Source organism: Alligator sinensis, unplaced genomic scaffold (assembly GCF_000455745.1).
Source record: "Alligator sinensis unplaced genomic scaffold, ASM45574v1 scaffold307_1, whole genome shotgun sequence".
Classification (NCBI taxonomy): Eukaryota; Metazoa; Chordata; order Crocodylia; family Alligatoridae; genus Alligator; species Alligator sinensis.
Genome location: NW_005842115.1, coordinates 143,128 through 158,432, shown reverse-complemented (window position 1 = coordinate 158,432; position 15,305 = coordinate 143,128). Strand labels below are relative to the sequence as shown.

The 15,305-nt window shown below is 43.1% G+C and overlaps 1 protein-coding gene across 1 annotated transcript in view; it reads right to left on the bottom strand.

Moving 5' to 3' along the window:
• The window catches only part of ADCY8 (adenylate cyclase 8), a 155,713-nt gene that overhangs the window by 11,039 nt on the left and 129,369 nt on the right, over positions 1-15,305 (bottom strand). Inside the window, exons 13-15 of the mRNA XM_025205410.1 lie at positions 14,803-14,884; positions 7,389-7,547; positions 1,152-1,298 (exon numbers count right to left, since the gene is read on the bottom strand). Coding sequence (XP_025061195.1) covers positions 1,152-1,298; positions 7,389-7,547; positions 14,803-14,884 — 388 coding nt within the window. The remainder of the gene's footprint in view (positions 1-1,151; positions 1,299-7,388; positions 7,548-14,802; positions 14,885-15,305) is intronic.

Below are 15,305 nucleotides of genomic sequence, written 5' to 3'. Positions count from 1 at the left end.
AGGAATCTAGACCTTCTCCTGTCTAGTGAAATGGAAAGAGCAGGGCATTCACAACCTACTGAAACCCTTTTGCAGCCCCCACATAGAAATCTTCTATACAGGATAGCTTCCAGACTGGTTGCTACCCACTCCACGGTTCTTAAACTCTCTTTCTTCATGAAATTAAAGATCTTCTCAGGTCTCAGCCACCTTTCATTTCTCTTCATTTTTTCCTGAGCTCACTGCAGGGTTTAATACCATCTGTTCTGGCATCCCTATTAATTGATTGGCAGAGTTTGTGATAACTTTGAACAGCTTGCTCCCTGTTCTCACTCCACCCTCCAACTGCTCCGTGCTCACAACTGGCAATGGTTGTCATCAAAACTTTTGAGGTCAGAGCTAGACGGACTTTTTTCCTCTTGCATATCTTAGCCCCCTTGGTTTCCTCACTGAAATCAATCCTGTTTATCTTTCCTATGGAGATGATACCTAAATTTGTCCCTTTTACACTTTAAGTCCTCGTCTCATTTTTTCTACCTATACCTCAGTGATCACTACTTTCACCAAGCAGCTTAGTCCAACTAAATGAACCCAAGCTACTTTCACCAAGCAGTTTACTCCAACTAAATGAACCTATATTCTACCTACTGATCAGACAATACCCTCAATCTAAACAGAACAACCTCTCAATCCTTCAACGACCATCTTCTTTCAAGAATCTGAGTATTTGTTCTGATTCTGACCATTGTTTTGGCTTTCATATTCCTTAAGTCCATAAAATCCACTATCTTCAAAATGATGTCTATATTTCATACAAGATGGACCACTCTTTTGTAGCAAATACCTCCATTGTCTTACTCTTTCACATCACAATATATTCTATATCTATCTGTTTATCTAGGCATATTAGAAGAGATCATTTCAATTACACAGGTAAAGATCTAAGCAACTCCATTGATTATATTCTTCACCTTACTGGCATAATTAAGATCAGCGTTTGGCATTCTCTGTACAGGAAAATGAACATTTTGATTAAACAGCAATTGTAGTAATTTGTAGCCAGAAATAGCATAAAAATGTCAATGTTTGTGCTGGTACAAATGTTATACCTACTGATTTAGGTGCTTGCTATTTAAATCCTATCAAGTCCCCTCTCTGATAGCCCAAATTACCTCATCAAAGTCTGCAATAATTTCATTCAGCAAACGCAGACACTCTACTCCTTGGTTATTCATTTCAGTCTGAGAATAGAAGTCAGCAAATCCAGGGATGGAAGCAAACATCACGCCGACAGCATCATAGGACTGAGAGTACAATTCCTAAAGGAACAACAGAGGAAAACCATAAATTGTAGTGGAAATTTATACCATTAGGTGTGATGGCCGGGGATAAGAAATGAATTGTCTGCAGATAACCACCTATGCTTCTGTAATTTTATTTATGTAGAAGTGAGTTGAAGACATGGCTTTTCTTACATATCAGTGACTACATGGATTTTCAATGAGATCACCAACTGTCACCAATATTTTCAATTCTGTCTTGAAATGCAACATTTTGGCGTTTTTCTTAAAGCCCAAGCTCCTGGAATTATGTGACTGTAAAAAATTACTAATGAAAATATCTAGCTTTCCAGAAAACCTGACCCCTAAAGGCTCAAATGCCAATAAAAAGAATCCCACAGAAACAGCTCATGATTTTTAAGCCAATCTCATGATTTCTTTGAAATGATAATAGATGTGTAGATTTACTGATTATGAGGTCAAAGAGATCACTGTGAACATTTAGTCTAACCTTTTACATAAAATACAGACCAGGGGATATCTCTGAATTAATTCCTTTTTTGTACTAGAGAACTTCTTTAAAAAAACAATCTGATAAGGATTTAGAAATTGCTGGTGATAGGGAATTTGCCACAATTCTTGGTCATTGTGCAGGTTCTCCAGGGAGGATCCACGATGGGCAGGATCCTGTGGGAGGCCAGTCTGAGGGGGAAAAGAGTCCAGAACAAGAGTCAAGGTTTCTTTGTCTTTTAAAGAAACCTTACTGAGGTTGCAAAAATGAACCATTCCAGTGTGCAGGAAGACTAGCAAGTATGGCATACCAGCTTGGCTTAGCAGGGAACTCTTCAGTGAGTTAAAATACAAATAGGAAGCTTATAAAAAGTGGAAACTTGGACAAACAACTATGGAGGAGTAGAAGAGTATTGATCAAGCATGCAAGAATGAAATCCAGACACAAACTGGAGCTGAAGCACAATTGGAGTTGAAGTGAGCAAGGGATATGAAGGGTAACAAGAATGGTTTCTACAAGTACGTCAACAGCAAGAGGAAGATCAGGGAAAGTGTGGGTTCCTTACTGAATGGAGGAGGCAACCTAGTGACAGAGGATGTAGAAACGGATGAAGTACTACACAATGCCTTTTTCACCTCAGTCTTCACAGGCAAGGTCAGCTCCCAGACTACTGCACTGGGCAGCATAGTTTGGGGAGGAGGTGAGCAGCCAACAGTGATGAAAGAACAGGTTAAATACAATTTAGAAAAGTTGGATATGTACAAGTCCATGGGGCTGGATGCAATGAACCCAAGGGTGCTGAAGTAGTTGGGTGACGTGACTGCAGAGCCATCGGCCATTAACTTTGAAAACTGGTGGCAATTGGGATAGGTCCCAGATGACTGGAAAAGGGCAAATACAGTGCCCATCTTTAAAAAAGGGAAGAAGAAGGATCCAGGAAACTACAGGCAGGTCAGCCTCACCTCAATCCCTGGAAAAATCATGGAGCAGGTCCTCAAGGAATTCATTTCTAAGCACTTGGAGGAGAAGAAGGTGATCAGGAACAGTCAGCATGGATTCACCAAGGGCAAGTTATGCCTGACCAAGTAGATTGCTTTCTATGATGAAATGACTGGTTCTATGGATTTGGGGAGAGCAGTGCATGTGATATACCTTGACTTCAGCAAGGCTTTTGATATGATCTCCCATAACACTCTTGCAGGCAAGCTAAGGAAGTACAGTTGGATGAATGGACTATATGGTGGATAGAAAACTGGCCAGATAATCAGGCTGGAAGGGTAGTAATAAATGGCTTGATATCTAATTGGCAGCTGGTATCAAGTGAAGTGCCCTAGGGTCAGTCCTGAGGCTGTTGTTGTTCAGTGACCCAGAGTGCACCCTCAGCAAGTTTGCAGATAACACCAAGCTGGAGGGTAGGGCCAGGATTCAGTGTGACCTAGACAAATTGGAGGACTGGGCAAAAAGAAATCTCATGAGGTTCAACAAGGACAACTACAAAGTCCTACACTGAGGACAGAGCAATCCCATGCACCGGTACAAACTGGGATCAGCTGGTTAATAGGGCTGTGCGAGGCTTCAGACAGAGCTTTGGATACGGAGACACTTCAGATGTTTCAGGGTCTGAAGCAGCACTTCTGGGTCAAAGCGCTGGTCTCGTTCGGCTTCCCGAAGCGGTTCGGAGCCGCCTCGGAGATCCGGCCATAGGGTATAATGGGGAAACAATAAAATAGCTATAACTGTTGTTTTTTGTCCAATTTGGATGACATTTTCAGGATTGGTAGACTCTGCAGAGAGGATGAAGTTTGATAAGTTTCAAGCAGATTGGTGCAGGGGTTTGGGGGAGAACGGCACCCCAAATTCTTGAAGGCAAAACTCATGTCACGTCTAGGCGTTACAACATAGTGGGGTGAAAACTGCAGGGCTGGTAGCTCTTATTGAAGACACAAAGCCTGCCAAGTTTCAAAAAGATCAGTGCAGGGGTTGGGGGGGAGCTGCCCCGCAAGCTGATGACAGACAAAACTGGTGCCATGGGTGCTCATGGGACTGACTGTGTCCGTCCTGGGGCGGGAGGGGAGACACTGCTGCAGGCCTGGCTGCTCAGCTGCTGTGGTCCCAGTTACCAATCAATCACTCATGATTCACTCAGGAACCAGGGTCTCGGGGACCAGCTCAATACACAGGACCTAGCTACTACATAACGACTTAACCAGCAGCAATTAGCACCTACAAAACCAGGCTAAGGAGAGGAAAGACTTAATACAGGCAATCAACTACCCCAAGACTGACAGTCTTGGCATGAGTTTTGCCTGTCAGCAGCTAGGGGTGCAGGGCCCCACAACCCCCCTGCACCGATCTCCTCCACAGCTGGCAGGCGTCACAGCAGGGGCCACCATCCCTGCAGCTGTCACCCCGCTGTGCCTTAGCACATGCAGTGTCCCCCATGGCATGAGTTTTGCTTGTCTGCAGCTTGAGGTGCAGTTCCCCCAAACCCCTGCACTGATCTCCTTGAAACTTGGCAGGCTTTGTGGTCTCAGTAAGAGCTACCACCCCTGCAGTTTTCACCCCCCTATTTTGTAACACACAGCCATGACATGAGTTTGGCTTTCAAGAATTTGGGGTACATTTCTCCCAAACCCCTAAACTGATCTTCTTGAAACTTGTCAGGTTCCATGCTCTCAGCAGAGGCTACCATCTCTGCAAGTTTCATCCAAATCAGACAAAAAACAACAAAGTTATAGATATTTCATTGATTCCTCATTATACCCTATGGCCAGATCTCCGAGGTGGCTCCAGGCAGAAACCCGGTCTGGAGCTCCGGATTGGATCGCAGTTATCCGAAGCAGCCGGATCCAAACCTGGATCAGACTCGCACAGGCCTACTGGTTAAGCAGCAGTCCTCTAGAAAAGGACCTTGGGGTTACAGTGTTGAATGAGCCAAATGTAAAGCAACAGTGTGCCCTTGTTGAAAAAAGGCCAACAGTGTACTGGGCTGCATTAATAGGAGCGTTGCCAGCAGATCAAGAGAAGCAAGTCTTTCCTTCTATTCGCACTGGTGAGGCCACATCTGGAGTACTGTGTCCAGTTTTGGGACCCCCAATACAAAAAGGATATAGATAAATTGGAGAGAGTCCAGAGGAGGGCAACAAGAATAGTAAGGGGACTAGGGCATGTGACTTTTGAGGAGAGGCTGAGGGAAATGGGTTTATTTAGTCTGGAGAAGACTGGGAGGGGATTTTATAGCAGCCTTCAGCTACCTGAAGAGTGGTTCAAAAGAGGATGGAGCTGGACTGTTCTCAGTGGTGGGAGATGACAGAACAAGGAGCAATGGTCTCAAGTTGCAGCAAAGAAAATTTACGTTAGATATTAGGAAAAACTCTTTCAGGTGGAGGGTAGTAAACCACTGGGACAGGTTACCCAGAGAGGTTGTTGTGGCATCTCCATTCCTGGAGTTTTTAAAGACCTGGGTAGACAAAGTCTTGGCTGGGGTGATCTAGTTGGGGCTGGTCCTGCTTTGAGCAGAGGGTTGGACTAGATGACCTCCTGAGGTTTTTTCCAGCCCTCATTTTCTATGATTCTATGATTTGTTGCAACATTAAAAAATTTGCACTTTGCTTCTATTATGAATGTGTTTCATTTTGTGTTCCAGAAACTGGAACATGCTATATCTTTGTCTGATAGACTGATGACCTCATCTGTGAAATGGTGCTGTCTGACAGGAAAGAGGTCTGGAATCAAGATTCTTTATTTCTATTATTATTTATTCTACTGACTCAGTCTATGGCCTGAGCAAACCTCTTATACTGTCTGTTCAGCAGTTTACTCATCGATTAAAAAAACAAAACAAAACACAGGGCTAAGGATCTTAAAATCTTAGAGAGTATTAAATTCATTAATGTCTGTAATACACTAAGTCTCAGGAGCACAGCTGACTTTTCAACCCCCAACCTCTTCTGCGTTTCTGCAAAAACAAGTGAACCTACTGCAGAGGCCAGAACTTCCTGTTTTGCATATACAAGTTCACTTATTACTTAATTAGTTTCCTAATTATCAGTGTTGAGAGCATGTGAATGAATGAGCGTGCATACACATACACATGTATATTCTCTCCCTAAGTCCTGTATATAAAACCTAATCAGCTGAATCTTTGGCTGCTTGGTCTTTCTATTTTTGGCAGGCAGCATCAAGGCAGAAATAATAAATCCAAGAAAAAATGCTTACAGTACACGTTTGAGAATTCATTTTTTGAGAGCACGGGGAATTAACTTAATAGTCAGACATGAATTACAGGATTGACTGTACTGAAATCTGCCAGACGTTAATGCCAGCCAGCTCATTCATAAATCCTTCCCAAGTATAATCACTCCAGAAAATTGCCTTACAAAAGAAGCAGAGGTGGTGGCTGAGAATACAATTTCAAGTCTATTGAATACATCAGCACTGATCCATTGGGCAGTTACTCTCAATGCTTCCACTGAAAATTATTCTAGTATTGACTATGAGCGTGTGTATTTTATCTCAGTGATGGAGTAGGGTGGAGCCCATATTCTCCCAGAACCCATAGCATACAGGTGACAGGACACCATTGCCCTACAGTGGAGTTTAGATAATTCTTCAAATGCTTTATCTTTGTTTTCTCCATTGCATACATACACATGGGCACACACATTCTGCTGAACAACTTGTTTTTCCTAGCAGTTGAATTTTTGCAGTGTATGAAATTCTTCAACAGGCTGAAGCACCTTCCTGTGTAGTAGCACTTTCCTACCTATATTTTAAACACATATTTTTGAACAAAATGATTTCCTGTCATTTTCTATCTCTATTTCCAAAAAAGAGGAGTCAGAAACGCATTCCACTATGACATAAATAGCCTTCTTGTTGTTGGACTCTTGAATCTAGAAACTGGTTCTTGCAAGGCAGTTCAAAAACTGGCTAGATAGCCAAATCCTAATTTTGTTTGACTGTAGAACATACTCAGCTTGGCCCTTATTAATGCTATTTTGAACATTTAACTTATTCACGGTCACGCCACTTTCAGAAATACATGCTGGGATTTCTTTCGTCCCTTGTCTTTTGAGATCCACATCAAGAATCTGAGGCATCCATGACCAGTAGCTTTTATTACCTTCTTGTTGTGTTTGAAAGACTTGTCCAATGCAACTCCCTCTCTAATTAAACCTAATGTTTAATATATACTTATTAATTTAATTCATACTCGTTGTGATGCATTCTTGAATTAGGTGACCACATGCTGCTTGTTCTAAATGGGTCATGTTTTATTTATTGCACAAGATGGACAATTAAAAAGGGACCTGGGAGGTCTGAGTTCTGTTCCTAGCCGTACCACAGATTTCCTGTGTGATGCTGTTAGGTAACACTGTGACAATGCACATGAAGCAGAGGATTACGTTAAGGTTGCAAAGGTATTTAATTAATTCTAGTTTTTCCCATCTTTTGACTACTGAACTTTATAACATTAAGGTTATCTGCATGTTATAAGTGCCAAATATAAGCCATAACTCCATAATTCTAGCAACCACCCAAAGCACACCCCTCCGCCCCCCGCCTTTTTTTAACTGTTAGGAAAAAAATATATCACAAACAAAACTGATACGTACTTCATTATCTCGATCCTTCTCCAAGAAGTGACGGGCAACGTGACTTGGTAGAATATTTCGTAGCATATTTTCATTGTGCTCTCTTAACTCCTTCATTTCATTGATTTCTTCTTTTGCTTGAACACGCCACAGAAAGTCCAGCCTGGCTGTGTATTCGAGCTGTGGGTACCAAGAAAGGCAAACATTAAAACCTGACAAGAGAAGCCTTGACATCGTGTTGTCATCATGGAAGCCTGTCACTAGTATCTAAATTACTTCAATGCTGTAGACAATGGCACTTTGACTCCTAAATAATTTGCTTTCACTGTCAAAAAAAAAAAATCAGCATTTTGCTACATACTGCAAGAATCTCAAAGGAATCTAGGGCTTAATAATGCCTGTCATCTCACTATCTCGTATTCAGTGGCTGGAAAATGTCAGTAAGTTATTTTCCCTTGAAACACCTCTGCATTTGTTATAGGATGACATTATGGAGTCAGGCTTGAGATCAAGTAGCAGGCAAGGATGTTAGGCTAATATCATCTGCTTCTCACTCCTGAAATCAGAATATATGTTCTCTTCTTTATGACTGTTTTCAGATTAAATGAATTGCACACAAAAGCAAAGTGAAGGTGAATCAGGATACTCTAGAGAGAGAGGTAATTTACCTCTCAATAAGTGTCCTTCTCTCAGCAAAAGCAAGTTTAAAAGCTCAACATGCTTCAAGGAGGGCTTTCAAGTTTGTAATGATGGAAGTGAGATGCTTCTGCCAGGGCAAGCAGGCATTTCCTTTTGAAGTCTTACGTAGACTAGTGGGAGATTAACTTGTGCCTCTGTGGCTCACAGGGCATCGTGTTCTGCTTCCCAGGTCTGCAGAACTCAATTTCCTATTTCAATTGTATGAGCACTTAGGACTCCAGTCATGGGCCATGCCCTGGTTGTGTTAGGGGCGGTACAGACACAGAATAAGCAGCGTACAATGTACGTATTAGAAAAGAGGCAAGAGATGGATTCAGACAGGGGCAACTCAAGGAAACAATGCCAGTTGCCTCATTAGTGGAGATATCTGCACATAGGCTGCATCGGTTTTGTCAAGTTTTTATATACCTGTCACATTCAAGGAGACTTTTAATGAGGTATTGGAAGGAAGACGATGAAGTTGCTTAAATTATTTTAGGGCTTCAGGACAGGTGCCTGATTAAACTACGGGGGTATTGAAAATAATGGGGCTATACCTATATATGGATGCTCAAAAGGTAACACAAGAGAAGGAAAAGAACAATTTCTGATGTTTGGGATGATAAGACAACAAGCAGCAGCCCAACAACTGGAATGGGAACACATTCAATAAGCAAACACATTTTTTAACTGTGAGGACAGTCAAATGACTTGCCAGCAAACACAGCCAAGGTTTCACAACTAGAAATATTTGGGAGCAGAGAAGACAAGACACTTGGCAGGTGTGTTAAAGAATAAATTCTCCGTTGGTGCGGAAGGGAGAACGAGGTACGGAAACTGCATCTGCCTGGTGGTTCATCCAGTCTAGTATCATGTCAGCAGGAGCTGTGGCACATGGACCTTTACAGGATAACTTAACTCAGCAGGAGCCAACCTTTGGCAGGGATGCCACAGTTTAGCCCTGCGTCCTCTCCAAGTGCCATTCCAATCCCTTTCTGCTCCCCAACTTTTTGCTGCGCTTTCTGTTCCCTACTCCGTGCTCTCTGCCTGATCTTCTGCTCTGCTTTCTGTTTCCTGCCTTGTTCTCCCTGCCTGATTTCCAGCTCTCCCTTCTTCTTCGTGCCCTGCCTGCTGCTATGCTGTCTGTCCTTTCCCTTATCTGTTGCGTGCCACAAACAGTGGCTGCTCATGCCACTTGTGGCACTCATGCTTCAGATTAGCCATCCTTGACTTAGCCCCAGGGATGGGGGGGCTCTACTAACTCCCAAAAGCTAGAAATAGGCTTAACCTTCGAAACATAAAGCACAAAGACAGACTCTCCAAAACTTGTCTTTTATTTTTGCAGTAGTTTTTTTTTTAGGTTTTTTATGACTGGCTGTTGTTGTCCATGATACAAATGTCTAATCTCTTTTTGTACCTTGCTTCACTTTCAGTGTCTGTTGTAGCTTGTGTCAAGGAGTCTCATAAGCTAATTGGGCCCTGTTGGAAAAGGTATTTCTTTTCATTAGCTTTTCATCTGCCTTCTTTCAATCTCTTTGACTGACCCCTTGTCCCTGCATTATGAGACAGGTGAATACAAGATCCTGATTCAATTTTCCTGCCCTAGCAGGATGAAGAAAACTGTATCCTCTATGTGAAGATGGAAAAGGCATGAATACCTCAGATCACTGCGGGCAAGTTCTGAGCCATCGTTTGGTACTTTTATTTTATACAATAGAACGAAAACAAATTAAAAAAAGAGAACAAAACAAAAAAACCCACCATACAAAAATTTAGCCCTGGTGGAAAATAATTACCAATGCTGGGATCATTTTAAAATGGGACTCTGAATACAGCCCAGAAGCTCAGTAGCTAATCTTTACATGTAGGCCTGAAACCATGTTGAATCGTTTTTACACTTGACACTCAAATTCTTTTTTTATTTCTTTGTTTTCCTGGCAAACAACTTCTTCCAGTATTTTACCCCAGGGATGACCATATGTCACTTTTGGGGTTAAAGCAGGCTCTATGAACAGTTTACAAAGGGACATTTTTAATGAAAGATCCCTTATCAAAGCAACACAGATTTTTAAATTAACTAGAAATTCAGGTCATTTTCATCTGTGAGCAACTGGAATGGCCACACTGAGGTGTCAATAGAAAACACTAATTTCAAGAGCTGCATCACAGCCCATCTGGCTTTCTGGCCCTGCCATGCAATTCCTAGAATCAGGGTTATGTTGAATAGCAAGTAAAGAAAAGAGAATAGGTATACTTCAGGGAAAGCCCAGTAGCCCAAATGAACAGGAATATCACCCAGGAGATAAAACACCACACGCAGTGAAAGCATGGGGCACTAAAGCACATGGTTCAACTCAGAATATTTCAATTTGAATTTAGTTTTGTGAGGAGGCATTTAGGAATGACATCTCTTGAGCATACTCTTCCCCCAAAGGAAGCAGTCACATCATGGAGTTAAACACATGCTAAAGACAGGGCACTTGCAAAGTTTTTTCTCCCTTCTCACTGCACTCTTGGTCTCAGGCCTACAACTTTCCCTTGAGCAGTGGAAAGACTCAGTAGGGAGCACCCATTCCTAGAGGATTACCCTGCACTCTTACAACAGGGGGGCTGCTAACACTGCCCTGCATTTAAATTCCTCTCTCCTTTTCCCCTCAGTTTTCCATGCTCTCTGGCATCTGAGATGATCTCCGCTTTTTCCTTTGCTCACATCCTGTCTTTCTTTTGCTAACAATGTTCATCCCTGCAGTTAATTAAAGGCTATGCTCCAGGAACATGGATGTTTCAGAAGTGGGAGGATGGGAAATGCAGCTGTATTACTGGCCATTAGTCTGTATGTATGCATGTGCTCTTGTTAGTGTAGGTATGTCTACCCAGCAAATTCACAGGTTAGTTTATTCTGCTTCTTAATCATATTTTATATCCTTTGCCGAGTCTCTTGCTACGTTGACTGAGTATGATGGCATGCTACTGGTACACATGCTACAGTCATTACTACAATGCAGTCATACTACCCTGCAGTCATAAATCATTCAGGGTACAGTTTCCTTGCACCCTGACTAACAAAAGTCTTTTCTTATCAGTGTACTCTACAGCAACATGTACTGTGATAAAAGATAGGCATGCTCTTTCTCCACACTGCAGGGCATTTTAAATCACGAACACTTATTAGTACGGGATTTCCTTCCTATGTCTGTGTATGTATACAAATGTATCTAATATAGAGTTTACTACATGTACTCATGAAAAGCTATCTAGAGACACTGGGTCAAAGCCAGCCACTAGCAACAAAAAATGAATCTAGCCTACAATAGTAAAACCTTCCATGAACTAAAGAAACAGCAACAGTGACTGGCCTCAGCTTTATAAGGACTCCTCTTAGGCCTAATTAAGGTGGAGTAATAAGTGAACTTAGTTCAGCTGTAGGCTGTTTGGTATCTGCTTCTGGTTAATAAAAGCCTCAGTTTAGCAGCACAGGAAATGCATTAAATTTAACATTAGAGGATGCATTATTCGGGGAGTAAGTGCCTGGGAGCATTTCCTAGAGAAATACATTGACAGCATTATATTTTTGGTGAGGTTTAAAGGATTTTTTTACATTTATGTAATTTGAGACTTTTAATTTTTTTTGTGAACTAAGCACAGAATAGACATAGCTCTGGGCTTACCTGAAAGGCTAAAGTACCTTGTTTTGTATGTCATGGCTGGTGGGGAGAGGGCAGAGTATTTTTGCAAATGAAAACCAAACTTAATACTTTTAGAATATGATCTTCAAGTTATTTTTATGTTAAATTGAGTTGCTAGCATAGAAAATATCTGGTTTAGATGGATGTTGCACACTGCTAATGGAACTATTTGTAATCAGAGGTATAGCATGACAGATTCTCTAGACTGCTTGGCTACAATGCAGATGGATTTGAAAGAAAACACCAACTTCCTGTGACTGGACAGCTTCACTCGATTTAGAATTTTATCAAGATTTTAACATAAAATCCTGGATGCGCAAAATAAGGTTGTAGATTTAAATAAAACTTTGCCAGGCTGTATAAAGCATGGAAAAAAGATAACTGTCATGATATGGAAGGTCCTTTATCTTGTCTTAACTTTGACTAGTAAATCATCCTAGAAGAAGGCCAGTTTCACTACAGGAAGTATCTGCAGTATGTAGGGAGCTTGGTGATATACCATTGATGGTGTAACCAAGGAAAGTATTTCTCCCTGCAATAGAGACTTCTGTATTTTGTTTCTCTTGTGCACACAACCCCTATAAAATGCTTGTTCTAGAAGGTGCAAGTTAGAGCTCTGTTTGTGCCATGGTTGCACTGGACTGTGAATGCCTTGACTTGATTCTCCGTAGGGCTGGCCAGAATCATGGGCTACAGTGCTGCGTTGCTTCTTCCTGGAAGCAACTCTCTGGACTCAGATTAAAAGCAGCCAGAGTGGTGCTTTCCCCACCTGCAGAAAAGAATACACTGCAGCCTTTAAGAGCTGTGGCAAATTACACCTGCCCCCACCAGCCTGACCGAGGAGGCATTGCACTGAGACAAAACATCTAAGGGCTTGTTGGAGCTTAGGAGCACGGGTAAAAACAGTCTGCCAACTCATCCAGCAGTGCAGCCATGATGTGTCCAGTACACTCTTGCTCCAGGCAGTAAGTCCCAGAAATGAGGCCACTGTGGAGTGACCCTGGGTATGCACCCAGTGCCACTCTCAGACAAGTTTACTGGTATGTGCTCAGGGCCAATCTAAGATGGATGCTGTCCCAGGGGGATGAGAAGGGGGTGGGAGACCCCTCCCCCAGTGCGGGTTGTGGCAGAGACACACATTGCGATGCCGAGAAGAAAAGCCCTGAGAACAGGACAAATTTAACTGCAGCCACAGCTGGGCTGGATGAGCCCCAGAGGGATGGAGTGCCTGCGTGGTTCACCAGCCGCTTTTCTCTGCGGCTGGGACCAGTGCATACTGATGATGTCATTGGGGAACTCCGGCCAGCAGGGATAAAAGCCAGTGGTGGGAAGGCGGTGGGGGAGAGTGTAGTGGAGGGGCTGTGGGACTTCCCCACCAGGATGGACGGAGGCCCCGGACATGGCCAAGGAGCGGGGCCAAAGAGGGACCCAGCTGGAGGGTCCAAGGCCAGATTTAAAGGGCCACACCACCCTGGACAGTGAGGGAGTTGGCCAGGGGGAGGACACTGAGGGATGGTGAAACTGGTAGATGCAGGACACGTGAGTGAGGAGTGGGTAGAGGCCCCTTCATGAACTTTTGGTTCTTTAGTTAAACTTTAGTTACCCCTAAATCCTCCTCCAGGGTCAGAGGGGAGGCCATAGGGCAGGCGCTGAGAGTGAATGGGCTGGGACCACTCAGAAGAGCCCAACACCGAGAGGCTAGGCCCACCGGTAAGGCCATCACCCCATCCTGGGCAAACCTGGGCAATGGGAAAAAAGACTGTTGTGAGCCCTGAGGGCCAGAGAGGGAGGAGGAACCACATCAAGGCGGGACCGAACTGCCCATTGTTTGGTGGCACCAATAGGCTGGTGCATGGCTAGGGTGTAGGGGAGGTGGAGCCCCAGGAAAGCCCGCTAGAGATGATGCCCGGAGTGTTCCCCATGACAGAAGGAAACCCTAAACAGAACACCTCAGATGTGGCAGGCAAGTAGCGGGGTACCCCCATGGAGAATGTGACACTGTGCCATGACAAACAGAGCCACCCATGCAGCACACCCCTAGCACATGCTTTAGGGCCACAAGGGAGAGGCTCCACAGAAGTCAGGCAGGCACAGATGCATTGCCTCCTTTCCAGGACTGGCATAAGTACAGCAGGAGCCAAGGGTTGGAGGGTGCTCAGAACTGGCATGAGAAAAGAGGAAGCCAAGTGCTGGAGGGTGCTTTTTTTGGTGGCATTTCTTGAATCTTTATAGATAAGCCCTACCTTTTTCCCCTGAAGCCCTGTTCCTCCACACTGTCCCAGTGCAGCTCTAATGAAATCTACACCAAAAGTTAATCCTGCCTAGCTAGGACAGCTCTAGGGGCTCGATCTTCCAGTGTTTATTCACAAAAGAGAGCAGGTGACGTTAGTTGGATATTTTCTTTATGGGCCTGTGCTGTCCTGGGAAGTTACTCTTGTACAACCCTGAGAAGTTTGTACTTCATTAGAGATGGACGTATCCCTGGGAAGGCTTTCCAACACCTGGTTAAGGTTAGGTGTTTACAAGATCCACAAGTAGGGAGGGGTTCAGGTTCTGGTTATGAAATTCAAAGGCATCTCAGGTAGAAAGGCTGTACTAGGGGAAGAAGGGTTCCAGCATAGGAGATGGAGGACCTGTATTCAAGGTCCTGCCCTATCATGGACAATGTGACCATGGCCAAGTTACTTGGCATCTCTGCAGTGCTTCTTCCTTATCTGTAAGCTGTGGATCCCAGCACTTCCCTATCCCACAAGGCTGTTACACAGACAGTGAAACATTCATATACCATGTTAATGAGAGCCATATATGATCCTAAGATGGATAATTTCACATTTATTCTTTCTCATTTTATTAACAGCTTTGTAATGTGGTTCTTAAGAATCACAAAATCTATGCAGTGGGTCTTCCTTAATCAGCATTTGCTTATAGCTAATTAAATTATTAAAGGTCAGATGCTCAACTGGATAAAAAATATTTGCTCCAAATGGCAGCTGATATTTTGAAAGTAATTATTGCCATGTCGTGCAATTCCAAGTTGTAAAGTGAACAGTTAAAGTAAAGGTTACGCTTACTTGTTGGCCATGATAAAATACGGCTAACAGGAACATTGCCATCAGTAGCAAAGATGCCTCCTTTGTGCCCAGGAAGTCTGTGCTGGAAAAAAAATCAAAATATAATGATTATTGATCTGCCAATGTTTACTGTAATCACAGAGGGTTTTAAGTTAGTAACCATAGCCTTTCCAGAGCTGATTACAAACAAAATTGTGTCTGAAAATATAACTAATAATAATTAGCTCTACAGGGACAAGACTATAATTAAAATATTTATTTTCTGCAGACCTGCGCATGTAATGATTAAAGTGTGGCCTCTGATAATCACTCTGAAGTGATTGTCTCTCAGGTGGTTATCATAGTGGCAGTGAAAAGTCATGAGAGGAGCTGCCTTTACTGAGGCATATGTGCTTCATTCCCAAACCAAGCTTGAGAGCTGTGCCTCAGGATTATCTGCTCGATTTGAATTTACCTACAGAAGAAGCCTCTGAGATTGATGAGTATTGTCCTACAGTTGATAA